Source organism: Coffea arabica, chromosome 4c (genome assembly GCF_036785885.1).
Source record: "Coffea arabica cultivar ET-39 chromosome 4c, Coffea Arabica ET-39 HiFi, whole genome shotgun sequence".
NCBI lineage: Eukaryota > Viridiplantae > Streptophyta > Magnoliopsida > Gentianales > Rubiaceae > Coffea > Coffea arabica.
The window spans coordinates 9567106-9581727 of record NC_092316.1 but is presented as its reverse complement, the minus strand read 5'-3'; the positions used below and the strand labels follow the sequence as shown (position 1 = coordinate 9581727).

Here is a 14622-nt window from a genome sequence, read left to right as displayed (position 1 = left end):
TACAAATACAGAAATATATATAAATACGAAAACTCTTAAAAATTAGGAGGGCCATCTTTTAATTTGTGTTTATCGTACTAGCCATTTGTCGGTCAGTTTAGAATAAAATTTTCCTTCTGTAAAATGTTAAAAGCCATGAAACTAGAAGCAACAAATTTCTTTGGTCCAAAACCATGCGACAAAACATGCTTTTGAAATCTCTCTCTCTCTCTTGGGTGTTGGGGTTAAGAAATTTCTCCCTTTACCTGAAAAATTATTTGGAAAAAGTAAATTATTGTACCATTTACCGTAACATTTTTTTTTTAATTTCATGTGAAACATATAAATACCAGTTAAAAAATCGTATTAGCCCGAAAGAAATTTAGATTAATTTCAAACGAAAATCAATGAATATTGAATGGGATGACTGTACCATGTTAAATTTTTTCAACCTGCCTCATCAATGGAAAAAAAAGTTCTTAATTTCTTATGAAAATGTCTGCAGATTAAGGGGTCATATTATAGTTAAATTAGATATTAAGAAGCTAAGATAGGTTGGGGAGAGAAAATTAGGAAAAAAAAAAAACAAAAGAAGCCCATTGAACTGTATAGTCTTGTCTTCTGTCAAAGCTTATTGAACTAATAAATTTCAAGTTAGTTGTAACCTATGATATGATCCCTCAACATTATTAATATCTGAGACAAAAAAAAATATTTTATCTTCCCTATCATTTTTTCTTAGGTATTAAATTTGCAGCTTGCCAGGGTATTTACATTTAACTACAAACATTGTTGTTGACTTCTTGTTGATTACAAAAGTTAACATGACAATCTTACCCTTAATAATCTTTTTTTTTTTAATGTTATTATGCTCTACCTTACTGTTCTAATTGTTTATGATTTAGCATTTTAAATAAGGAATAATTTCATAATTAGTAATTCACAGGTCAATCAAATCAAGGGTTGCTTTACAATTTTTAATAATTAGCAAGATCTTAACAATCTTACCCTTTATAAATTTTTTTTTTCATGTTAGTATGCTCTACCTAACTGACCTAATTGTTTGCAATTTGGCATTTTAACAAGGAATCATTTCATAATCAGTAATTCACGGGTCAATCAGGGGTTGCTTTACAATTTTTAATTTACTATCCCTACCTCTTATCTAGGGGTCCAGTAGTTAATTATTCATTTGATCCCACCCTTAATGGGGACCAAAAGTCAAAATTAGAGGAGAAACTATGAGCTATGATTGGCTCTGCAATTATTGCCCGGTTTAGAGTCTAATATCTTATTTTACCACTATACCCTAGTAGGTCAAGTGCTTTCAATTTTTCTTCAATAATTTTCTAATCTGTTTGGATTGTAAATTATTTGAGATATTTTTACTGTAACACTTTTTATGATGTGATGTATGTGAGATAAAAATGTAATTGGAAAGATAAAAATGTGTGTTAGAAATTATAATGATGATGTAAGCAAATAAATTTTGACAAATAAACCTCTATCCAAACAAACCCGCCTGGTCTGAAAACCATTTTTTATCAGAGTACCAAAGTTCAATGTTAAAGTAATGTATAGAATTTTCCATAATAAGATATAAGCTGCTATCTGTCTTATATAGACATGTAATTACCACAAACACATCAGAGTACAACAACAAAGGGAAATTTTTTTTCTGTTTCTGGTTTTCATTGAAAAGGTTTTTCTAAATCTCTAACTGCTTCCATGTCTTGAATGGGCTGGCACTTTGATGATGTCTTATTGCTTGAACCATTTCAGTGGTTAATATATGATTTTCACCTTTTCTACCCATTGACACTCGTAAATATTCATGTTTTCTATGGATATTTTTTGAGAAAAATTCTAACTCATCTTATTTAGTTTGTGTTTACCAATAAGTTTGAATATATAACGCATAATCTTAGTTTAACATGCAGATGTTTTTAACGTACATGTGGCATGTATCTAATGTTATAGGTGTAAAAATTTTTTGCAATTTGACGTTGTAGTAAAGATTAATGCAGCCAAAAAAAAAAAATTCATCCAAGTGGAATCCTTTGATAGAGTGTTTGGTAAATTTGTTCTTATTTTTACCACTAATCTCAAATCTTTGTAAAAAAAAAAAAAAAAAAAAAAGGTTAGATGTTTGCTTAGTGCAATGCATTTACTATTTTACCCCTCTTGTTCTCCAGTTGATTTGTGTTAGACACCTTAGACCCCCTCCATCAATCATGTCATTGCTTTTACGACTCAAGAAAACTGCAATCCCACCCATGAGGCCATAGCCATAAACGAACAATGGCCGGTTATCACCTGCCTTTTCTGCACCGTATCTAAGACCACTTTCTCTCACCCCTGATACCCCCTATCTATCTGATCTCCCAACTCTCCAAGGAAACAAGCGCAAACAAATTATCTCTCCCTATCTCCAATGGCCCAGCTGGCCTAGAAATTATGTTGCAGAAAAAAACTACACATTTTGCACACATGACAAAATCCAAAACAAAAAAGAAAAAGAATAAAAATTACTTATATTTCTACGAGTCCACAACTATGGCAACATATCCCATTGAGAAGAGGAAACATCTTCTAATCTTCTCCAGCCACACATGCCCCTCCAACTTCTCTCAAATACCCCTCTTCCCTTTTGGGGTTCCTTTTAGGCTTCTCATATTGACGACCACTCAACAGCCCTCTTATTTTTTTCAACATTATTGCCAACCCTTTTCTCTGTTTTGTATAAAGATCTGATTTTTTTTATCTGGGCTGGTGGTGTTTTTGAGATATTTGTTTGATTTGGCTGGTGGGTTTTGGTTGTTATACTTGAAGATGAAAAGGGCTTCCGTGAATTTGCAAGAATGTAATGGTGTGGATGAGGAGGCTAATCGGGCAAGGCTCAAGCATCAAGCCCTCTTGAGAGAATACTTGCAACTGCAAAAGGTTCGTTTATTCTAAAAATTTTGATTGATTTTATACGGTTTCAATTATAAATGTCTGAGGATTGCTGTCTACTTTGTTAGGAAATTTAATTCAATTAATGCTGTTCTATACTTCGAATTTAAAGGTTTAATTTGTTTTGGTGGTTCTTCTGGCCTGAAATTCAATTGGGAACTTTTTTTTGACATCCATGATGAGGATATAATTTTTTGTTGGGGCCATCGTCGACAGGAATTTGTTTCAAAGAAGAGGAAGTTTCAGACTGCGGAGCAGAAGAGAGACAACCTTGTCGCTATAGTCAAGTATGAATTCTTTTGCCTTTTAAAAGTTTGAAAGTGCCGTTCATCTTCTATTTAAGTACCTCTGTTGAGGTGCATCATGTTAGAGGAGGAAAAAATGTGTAAAGCTTAGAGTGTACTGATAATTCACTTGTCTGACAATCAGGTTTTTGAGACGAAAGCGGAGATATTTGTTGAACTGTCAACATACGCCTGCTGAACTGGGAAGCGATCTCGTTGACTTGCAAAATGTGGATACAGAAAGAGCAATGCTTGAAGAGGAAAGAAAGCATGCTACCAGTGAAACGGCAGTGGTAAATATTTCTCCTTCTTTTGTAAAGTTTGACTTTGGTAATTGAATTAACGTGGACAAGATGTTGATGGCAAGTGGTGATACGGTCTTCTTTTAGTTTGTAATTTGAACTCATGCATCTTTAGTTCTTATTACAGAGATATGAAGAGGCATTGGGAGGAAGAGGACTAGGTGAACAAGTTGTTAGAGAGGCATCAAGAACAGAGAAGATGCCAAGGAAATACTTTATTGACGCTAAAGGACTCGGCAAGAAGAAAATCTCATGGCGTGATCAACTGACTGTTAAGGCATAAATCTTCTGCATTTGACTGTTCAGTAGAACTAGCTAGCATTTGACAATAAAACATTATTCAGATTAAAGTCTATTTTTTTTTCCTTTCCTATTAATAGTGATATATGTTCTGGTCTTGTTTTTATTCTCTTTATCCACCTCTGATTGTTGGATTTTTATGAACTCCAATAATATAGAATAGGAGATAGGTATGTTAATATGAAAAATTTTGAATACCATTTATCAGATCAAGTTCATATTCGTGCTTATATTTTATCTCCAGCTTGCTTTACAGATCAGTTGGTTAAGCTGCTGTATGTGAATAATTTATATTGTTATTTGTTATTGCTTCATAATGTTCAGCCTGCTCTTTGCCTTGAATCATTCTAGTAGTTGACTTTCTCTGCATTTTGTATTTCAGTTTTACATGGAGTCTGGGGAAAGTCCTGCCAGAAGGCACATTTATTCCCCAGCATAACAATTCCATCTTATTAGAAATCCAGTAACCTAATTATTCTCTGTTCTTTGCCAAATCTGAAGTAAAGATGAGACCTTGATGGTGTTTACTCTTTACATGCTTTGCTAAAAGGCTTCATTTCATGTGAAGGCTAGTGAAACACAATGAGATCGAGAACTTGTGTCTCTTCAGGACTTTTTGGTGCCATATTCACCTTTATTATATCTGACTAAGACATGACTGATGGTTTTAACAAAAAAGCTAACTCCAAGGCTTTTGAAACTCTGACTGAAGCTTTAGTTTCAGCCAACATCTGGATGATGCTTGGTGGTAATTACTCTTTGGAATCTTGAATAGTTTAGTGTAACGATTAGTTTCTTTAATTCATATGCAATTATTATCTCTTTATTTTTGCAATGTATAGCTTTTTATTTTTTCCAGATTCAGAAGATATGGGAAAAATGATATAAGATGGTGTATAAGTCAAGTATTTATTGTTTTGTATGTTGAGGAGTTCTCTTAATGTGTATTTGAATTTATACTTTTTGGATAATACAGATTCGGGAATGAGTGATTTCTAGACTAAATCTTCTTTTCTAGTATTAAGTTTCAGCAAACATTAGGTGTTCCTTAAAACTCTAAACAGCCATGATATTGATAAAGAAGACCTATAAATGCCCTGAATGATTCCGTAAATTATCTTCCTATTTTTTCCATCCAGTATCAACATGCAATCCCCCTGAAAGTTACTATCTTTTTCCCAGTATTCTTGCTTTTGTATAATCCCTTCTTGTTCATGACTGTAAATAGAAAGTGGAACGTGAATGCCACGAAAGCTCATGCTTGAAGTTGCTACTCGAACGTAGGATTAGAATAAAGCTTAGACGAAGAGATCTTAAGCACCTTCTCAGGTGCTGTTAGTGGATTGTACTTGTGTACTAACAATCCTATGTCTACATTCTTCCTATGATAGTTTAGACACCTACATCCATAGCATATTTACTGTGCTACATGCACCTTGTTGATTTGCATAATATGGCTGGCAATGAAGATGATGAGTAATTTGTTTAATTTTCTGTTTTGGCATCGTTTATTTGTATTCCTTCTCTAGTCTTCCCACGAAGCATGTGTCTGCTGAAGGTTGGATTAAGGTTTTGTACATTGTATAGACATTGACCGAAATTTAAGTGATTCCATGTTGATCTGCAACTGGAGCTTGCTGATCATTGAGCAACCTTTTCATAGACAGGGTATACAACTACAAGAATGAAATTTGCTGCTCATAAGTCTTATCTGCTCTATAGTATCTTGAGTAGGTTAATATGTTTGCGGGATGAATCCATGCAGCTGAATTAGATGTTGGCCTACTAACTTTGACCTGATAACAAGCAAACACATGGTAATTCTTTGAATTTACTATAGATGTCTGATTGATGCAACTTTGCCTGCAATAAGTTTATGTACTACCTCATCTCTTCCCCTTAATAACAGAGTACCTATTGAGCAACTAGGAGTCGACAAGTTTTGACTTAACCAGAGGACTATATACTGTAATTTTTTTTTTTTTCAAGTTTCGAAGACAGTTATGATTCAGGTTACTAGTTTGCTTGCTGCTTGTTCGTCTGATTGCTCTCTCAGGCATGCCATGGCCTGTGTTTGGATTGTTGAATTATTTCACATAATATTTTACTTGCATCATACAAACATTTTCCAATTCACCTTTTTATATTTCCAAATTTTTTTTATTTTATATACATTACATCACAAAAAGTGTTACAGTAATTATTCTAAATAATATTTCAAATAAGACTCTATCCAAACACATGCGCATACTTTTTAATTATGGTATAAAAAATGAACTAATTATTTACATGCTAATTACGTAAGTATTAGTCTTTAGCCCACAAAACAAAATTTTGGTTGACAAAAAACATTATAGGTTAAAGACTAATTATTCATGCGATCAGCATATGGATAATTAGTCATCTTTTTTAGAGATTAATTAAGGCCAACAATATTTTATCTATATTTTTAATTTTTTTTTGTTTAAAATTGGTTGCCAACACATGACTTGATTCTGGTGGTTGTTGCTAAAAATCAGCTATTAGGACTAAATGTAATTAGAAATTGAAATATTTGGTACCATATTTGCTTTCGTCCAAATTTTTAAGACTAGAAGTGCTCCTGTGCCAAACATTTGGGATCAAGATTGCAATTCTCTGTAAAATGATTGGACAAGTCTATTAAATCCTTTTAGGCCTCATTACAACTTTTTTAAATGAAAAAATAAAGAAATTGATAAAGCTGTACAAGAGATGCCAGTGGCAAAGAAAGAAATTAAAATTTTTGTATCTAGTAGTAGTAATATTTTACCGGTTTTACACTAGTCCATAATATTAAAGGGATGAAAGACATGTAGGCATAATTATTTTTGAATTTTTTTTTCGTATACACCAGTAGATTTAGATGAATGATATGTAATTTCTTTTTAAGGTTTTTATTTTCATTGTCATATTAGGAAATTGTCAAATATTTAAAGAAATTGTGATTGGAGAAAATGTCCGACTAATATCTAAACCTGAAAAAACTCAATAAATAAAATGTTGCTTGGTGAAGTATAAATTACCCAAGCCGATGAATATTCTAATGATATGAAGTTATAAAAGGTATGGAAATAGAAATCTAAGGTTGTGTTTGGATTGCATTTTCTGTCGTTTTTTATGGAAAAATTACTGTAGCGATTTGATATATGTGAGGGAAAAAGGTGATAGGGAAATGTGATCACGGAAAACGATAATATTTTTCGACGGAAACAAGCAATCCAAATAAGGCTTAAAGCTTCTAAATATGAGCAGTTAATGATCCCATTTCATTAGACAAAAGTGCAGGATAGGATCATCACCCCCAATGGAGTTAAATTTTTTTACTGAGGAAGCTGAAGACATTTGATCAGTAACTGTAAAAGTCTTCTCATTATTTATTGATTCAGTAAAAGAAACTAAAATGGTCTTTTGCAAGTTATGGATGACAAATTCTTGCCCTCTCCCTCTCCTACCATCATATGCAAATCATGCTTTTTTGGTCGTGAATTTTCCTGGTTTTTATTTTCTATGATAAATTATTAGTTTGGTGGCATTTCTAGATGTGTATATATTATCACTACTCCTAGTATTTTTTACACTGCAATCTTGCCTACAGTCAAATTTTGACATTTAATTGAATGCAACTTCTTGCCAAATTCAAAATCAAGTTCTTAGAATATTCATGGATAGAGTATTATTTGAAATATTATTTGGAATAATTACTGTAGCATTTTTTGTGATGTGATGTATGTGAGATCAAAAGTTGATTGGGAATATAAAAAGGTGGGTTGAAAAATGTGTTTATGATGCAAACGAAATATTATTTAGAATAATATGTGTATCGAAACAAACGATTAAGTATCACAGTACCTTAAATTCTAAAAAGAAAATGTAGGTTTTTGCCTCTCTGTGCTGAAGAGCTCTTGCCTCACCCCTGATAAGCTGTCTCTACCACCCAAAAAATTCTCTTGGGTTACATTTGGAACGAAGGATTTCACGAAAGATTTGAAATTCTTTTCAAATTTCTTTAATTGTTTAGATTATTTAAGAGGTATTTAGAAGACTTATAATTTATTAATTATTTTAGTATTTAAGATATATTTAGATAAATTCAAACGACTTTTAAGTACTCCAAACAGCTAGAACAATTTGGGCGGACTTTAAATCCTTCGTCAAATTCCTTAATCCAAACAAGTCAATAGTCATAAATTTTCTCTTATTCTTTTTTATTTTTATGCATATCAGTTTTCACACACACACATATGCACACTTCTAATATTTTTTTGACGTTTCGGATTGAATGAGATGGAGTAGAAAATAAGCGTAATTCAAGGCGATTTATAATTGACATGATGCATTTTGTTTTTCAAAAACAGATCAATAATCATTCTTTCTTTTTAAAAAAAAAATTGTTGGAAAGTTTGAACATATTTTTTTTCGTAGTTATCTTTGAAATATTATTAATAATTTGAAAGTACTCCTAGAATTATGTTAATACATCAACAGATTCCCTAGGTAGGATTTAGGAATCCCTTGAGTTATGATGTTATGGAAGTTATTATCCCTCAATTGGTACCATTGTAAAGGTCCCTTGGGCTTCCTTAGCACAAAAGAGATAATAAAAAGCTTGTCTTTTTTTTTTTTGTTTTTTTTAGTGTGAGTGAGAGGTCGTGAACCTAGGATCTCTTACTTATCCTCCCACTTCCGTACCACTCAACCCAATCCTTTTCCTTAATAAAAAAGCTTATCTATTTCATAAGGAAAAAAATTTTTCTATTTCGAAAGTGTTCTATAATAAACGACAGTGCAAGCAAACTATGGGTCCAACTCTTTCCAACCCCCTCCCCCATACAAATCATATATATATATATATATATATATATATATAATAAAGTCGTATGCTCATTCTTATCCCTTCATGTTTTCTCTTTCCTACGTGACTTAACGAGACGGCAAGTAGTTTCCTACGTGACTTGCTCCTTTTTTATTTAGATATATATCAATTCTTATTTCTTATAAGAATTCTTAAAATTATATGATTCTTATTTCCTACCCAAAAATAGAACTGGAAAATAATGCGATATAAATAAAAGAGACATAAATATCTCTATTAGATATATCTCTAAATTCATGCCAATAATATGTGTACTGCATAGGGAACCGAAGTAAATAAGAATTGTTATCACTAGAAGAAGTAAAAAAGTAACTAATTTTAAAAGAAATCATTAATAACAGAAGTCAATATCTGATGTTGGAAATAAGATTTTTAATAAATTTTATTATTAAGTGCGTTATCAAGACATAGTGCATAGCACGAAATTTTTGGAAAAGAAAAAGTTAATTGAATCCAATTAACTATATGTATTTGATCTGTACGGTCAAATATAATTCCTCTTTGAGCACGGGTTTGTAAATTCCTATAAACTCGTTCGTTGTTAATCAAAACATGTAGGTTATACTCATTGTTAGGTTGTAGGATCCATAATACATCTCTACTCAGATGGTGGGGAGTATTTAGTGTGTGGGCCCACACCATAGGAGTTCATGTACTTAAAGGACTCGATATAGTTGAGGTGATCTTTCAAAGTAAGTAAAATCTGTCTTGAGAGTGCACTTTTATTTCCTTTAAGAATTCTTAATATTATAGAATTCTTATTTCTTACCAAAAGTTACGTACTTTAAACAACTTAAATCAAGATAAACCTACATTTAATGTTCTTATCAATATCTTTTTATATTCTTATCAATTCTTATTTCTTATACCTACACTACATATAGCCTCTAATATATTGATTTCAAGCATCAAATTCATGGTTAGGTATTTTCAGTGCAAGCGGTTGGCACATTAAAACATCGATTTTGGGTTTCCACTCCTCTTGATTATTAGGTACATTTTCTTTCAATACATATTTTTTAAAAAAGGCATGTTGATCTTCAATTGTAAAAGTTTAGTAAGACGTCTTGAATTTTTTTTTATTTTCTGTTTGTTTTTTATGAACACATAGGATTAGTAATATATCTTGAATTAGTAATAAATTTCTCTTATATTTCACATATTATATCTCACATAATATTTTTGCCTTTAATTTTGATAAATTATTATTAGATTGTTGGAACCGACAACCAATACCAACTTGAAGCATCTTCTTCCCAGATCTCAATTAGTATAACAGATGATTCTAATCAACAACACTTCAATACACTTCATATGAATCATTCATCAGAAGATTCAACAAAAACCACAAAGGAAGGAAATCCTCATAAAAAGATTTGCATGAGAAGGTAGATTTAATATACTATTTTACTTTCTTAAATTATAATCTTTACGTGTTGTTATACACAATCTTGAATGCAATAAATTATTTATTTTTTTATACTTAGTTATCCTGCTTTATTTGATATTATTTGATATTATTTACTGCGCTTTTTATTTATTTTCAAATTTTTGAATGTTATGGTATTATCGAATGTTATTTTTTTCATTTTTAAATTATTATTTACTGAATTAGATGTTCAAATTTATATTATAAGAATACTTTATATTACAATGCGCAAATAGTAATATACTTAAGAAAGGTTATAGTAAAATATACATTAAGTTTGTATTTCATAGCGACATTTTTATAAAATTGACTAAATAATTTATTATTTTTCGAAGATTCCCATTCAACGCACGGGTACAAAACTAGCTTTAAAATAAAGGAAAAATGAGGTGTCAAATGCTCATAGTTTTTTAAAACTTTTTTTTTTAGATTTTTAACGAATAATTATATCAAATTACAAGGCGGCTCATGATTGGTCGCTATATGGGGTGATAAAAATGCATATTTGTAGGAACTGTTACCTGAAATAATAATTAAGGTACCACCAACAAAAGAAAAGGCCAAAATAAGTCTATGCTTGGCAGATATTCTTAATAGAGCATAGCTCATCATTAAGATAGTTTAGAGTTAGTAAATTACAATAACTATAATCTTTTATTCAGCCATATCTATATATGCAAGTTGTTATTCAATATCCTCTATTATTGAAAAAAAAATAACTCCAAAAAATAGAATTTTATCTAGAAGAACAAAATTGGCAAATGGTTGTATATATATACTCAAAGCCTCTTAGCACGCAATTGCTAAGGTAGTAGCTAGTTAATCTCATATGGTCCTGGTTAAATAATAAATATACAAAGCCTGCCAAGTTTTTCCAATTTCAGAAGTGTCATTGCTGCACTCATCTTGAGCCATTGAGGTGACCCTTTAAGTACAATATCCTTATTTCTTGGGAAAAACTGAACTAAAATGGATCTTTTGAGCTTCTTTACTTCTTTTTTTTTTTCACTTAGGGGTATTTCAGCCTTTCGCCTAGACTAATCTCCTAAATCTATGTAGAGCCTTGCTCCAATGATACATAGCGAGATAGCATACGAGGATTGATCACGGGACTTACTAGTAACTACCAGACTACGGAACCAGTCGGACTGCCCGCGAGGACTTTCAGCTCCTTTACTTGAATGATGAGATTTGATTTGAATGACAATTCCTGATCGCCACATTGTTTAAGATTTTTTTTTTTCGGAAGAAATCAAAGCATATTTCTGAGGAAAGTAGGTAAAGATAAAATTAAGATATTCTGATGAGACATCAGTGCTAAAGACATAGCTCACTTTGGCAAATAGAATAATGAATTTTAAGATACTCTACCCTACCATTAAACCTGAGACTAATCCTACCTAGTTCAGTCCACTAACCAAAAATTCAAACAATTGAATGAAGGGTTTGAGTGTTTTCGTTATCAAAGCAACATTGAAATTCCTGTAATTCTCATAAACCATGGGGAGATTGTGATGTATTTTTTCTTCTTTATCATATTCAGAAAAGGAATTTTTACCTATTTAATCAAGGCCATGCAATGTTTGTATGGGGCACTATTTGGAAAACAATGCCAGTCCAAATGCACTCGGAATTCTTGTCAATTTGTTTGACAATGGATTGGTCAATTCTCGGGTATCATATATATATGACCTCTCATAGACTATGATCATAGAGAAAATTCTAAGGCAATAGGACAAACTACGACATTCATTTTTTGAACGTCTTCGAAAGTCGAGAACACAATATGGATTCATTGTGAGAGTTGAGACACAAATTTTAATGATTGATAGTATTATTTATCATGTTTTTATATGTTATTGTTTTATTGTCTATATTTATTTTATTAGTTCCAGCATCAGTTGCGATATTGCCTACATTGTAGGGTGAAATTGATACTCATAATTGCAATAGTCCTAGCTAAGTTCGGTATCATGAAAATTGATCTACTCAGTGCCATGATACATATGGACGTTAAACCCCAAAATTCTCAAGGCTAGAATACATGTTAATTCTATTTGGACAATTGTTTTTTTGATTTTTTTTTTGAAAGATGATTGCTAATTTTTTGAGTAAATTGTATATGGAATAAAAAGATAATTGGGTAGATGAGTTTTCTAAAAAGAGGTCTATCCAAATGGAGTCCTAGTGATGGATGTCAAAGATGCAAACCACATGACCCACCTTGGTGCATATTTTCCTTAATGCAACCGAAGAATTATGGGAAACAAGGCTTGTTTGCAATGTCCCAAGAAGGAACCATTGCTACCCAAGCTGTGCATGTCAGATTGTCAGTAAGCTGCAACGGATATTTTGTCCCACTTTTTGTGCCACTATCTATCATACTTTTTATTATATTGTCATTTCTCTTTTATAAATATCATATTTTGATTCTTTTTTATTTTTTTAAAATTCAACAACTATTAATTGAGTAAAAAATAAATACAACAGTTTCAAAAAATAATATATAATAGAAAATTGAAAAATATAGCAAAAAATTCATAAGAAATCTCATTTTTTTTTTTGTGTATTTTCATTTTTGAGTTGTTAAATTTTGTGTATTACTCAATAAATAGTTGTTGGATTTTGAGAAAACAAAAAGAATTAATATAAGATATTTATGAAAGAGAAATAATAATCTAATAAAAAGTATGATAGAGAGTGGTATAGGGAGCGGGACAGTAAATTCGTTGCGGTCATAAGTTGACAATGCTAACTTAATCTTTCTGCCAAAATCTCTCCCTTCATTGGTGCAACTGATTAAGCCAATATTGCCTTTTCTCCAAGTGTGATTAAGCCTGCATTCCCAATCTTTGCCATACCCAATTTTTATTATTATCTGCTGAACAAGATTATAACGTGGACGACCCTGGTGTGCATCAATACAAACGAACCCAAACCCAGGATAACTAAAGTACCACCATGAGATGACTGATTTTGATCTACAAATATCAAAATTTCAAAACACGAATAAGTGAACTCTGAACAGCTTGTAAATGTCATAAGGGGAAGGTTTCGGATATAAACTGGACCTTTTTTTTTCTAAGACAGGTTATTTTATTTTATTTAAAATTTATACAAATAAATTGGTCCTTGTTATCAATGATCAATTTATCCCCTTTTCTTTCCTTTTGTATAGACACGTGATCATTGTTTTGTACCTAGTCCACAGAACCACATTGATTTGAGGAACCACCCAAAAAAATTCCTGAAAAAGTACAAAAATATAAAGAAAACTTCCAAATCCTTGAATGTTTCTTTGGAATTGTCCTCCCAAAAATTTTCAACATTGCTCTCTGTTCTCAAATTCCTCCCCCCCCCCCCCCCCCACACAAATCTAAAACAAGTCCAAATGTACTTTACAATTCAAAATCATGTTACATGATTGCGAATAAAATCTATCAATTTTTAGAACTAAATTATTCACATAATCAATGTTTTAGTATTGCTTCCTTATCATATTCTTCACTGTAAAATATATAATTGAAAATAATATTTTCATATAATTTTGATTTTTGTGTATTATCGACATAGTTTTTCCATTTACTCTTCTATCTTTTGCCCCAGGGTCGTGACCCTGGGTCTTGACTTCACCATTGCTAGTCCGTGAAGAACAACCAGTATTAACTTTTGCTACTTTCCAGTTCATCAGTGTGTGTTCTCTAATGAACTGCCAAATGTAATTGAAGGCTCTAACATCAATATCAAATTTCTCAGGGCTAGAACACAGGTTAATTCCGTTCGGATACTTGGGTTTTTTTTTTTATTTGAAAATTTATTGCTAATTTTTTGAGTAAATGGATATGTGAGAAAAAAATGATAATTAGGTAGATGAGTTTTCTGAAAAAGGCTCTATCCAAATGGAGTACTGGCAATGGATGTCAGAGATGCAAGCCCCATGACCCACGTCGGTGCAGATTTTCCATAATGCAACCCAAGCATTATGGAGAACAAATGTGTTTGTGGAAACCCCAGAAGAAACCATGGCCACCCAAGCTGTGTCATCAGCCGAGCACTGATAACTAAAACCTTTGTGCCAAACCATTTCCTTCATTGTTGCAACTGACCCTTCTGCTACGCATAAAAAGTTAGCACAATGAATAATAATGTAACACTAATAACTGTTTATTCACTATGGAAACTTAATATGCTTGCCATGGAAAAATTCAGCAGAACATCCTACAAGAGATCTTTGACGAGGACCAATATTTGGTCTGCACATAAGAGAAACCGAAAAGAAAAAAAAAGGTCAGAGTAAAAAATTGAAAAGATGAAAATGGTTGGAGGATTTAAGCAACTTACCATTTGTTGCATGTTTGATTTTATAGTCATTTTGGAGGGATAGAGATTGCTTCTGTATATGAATAACATCGGTGCTCTTTTTCACACAGACACATAAACAAAGGAAGGAATATTATTGAAGAATGATAAGTGAAAAAA

General features: G+C 31.7%; 1 protein-coding gene across 1 annotated transcript; it reads left to right on the top strand.

The window, feature by feature from the left end:
* Positions 1-2561: 2561 nt before the first annotated feature.
* Positions 2562-4050, top strand: LOC140005254 (uncharacterized). Its single transcript, XM_072045954.1, has 4 exons — positions 2562-2922; positions 3151-3221; positions 3364-3511; positions 3648-4050. Exons 1-4 carry the CDS (start codon positions 2812-2814, stop codon positions 3801-3803), a joined length of 486 nt encoding a protein of 161 aa, XP_071902055.1. The 5' UTR covers positions 2562-2811; the 3' UTR covers positions 3804-4050.
* Positions 4051-14622: the final 10572 nt, after the last annotated feature.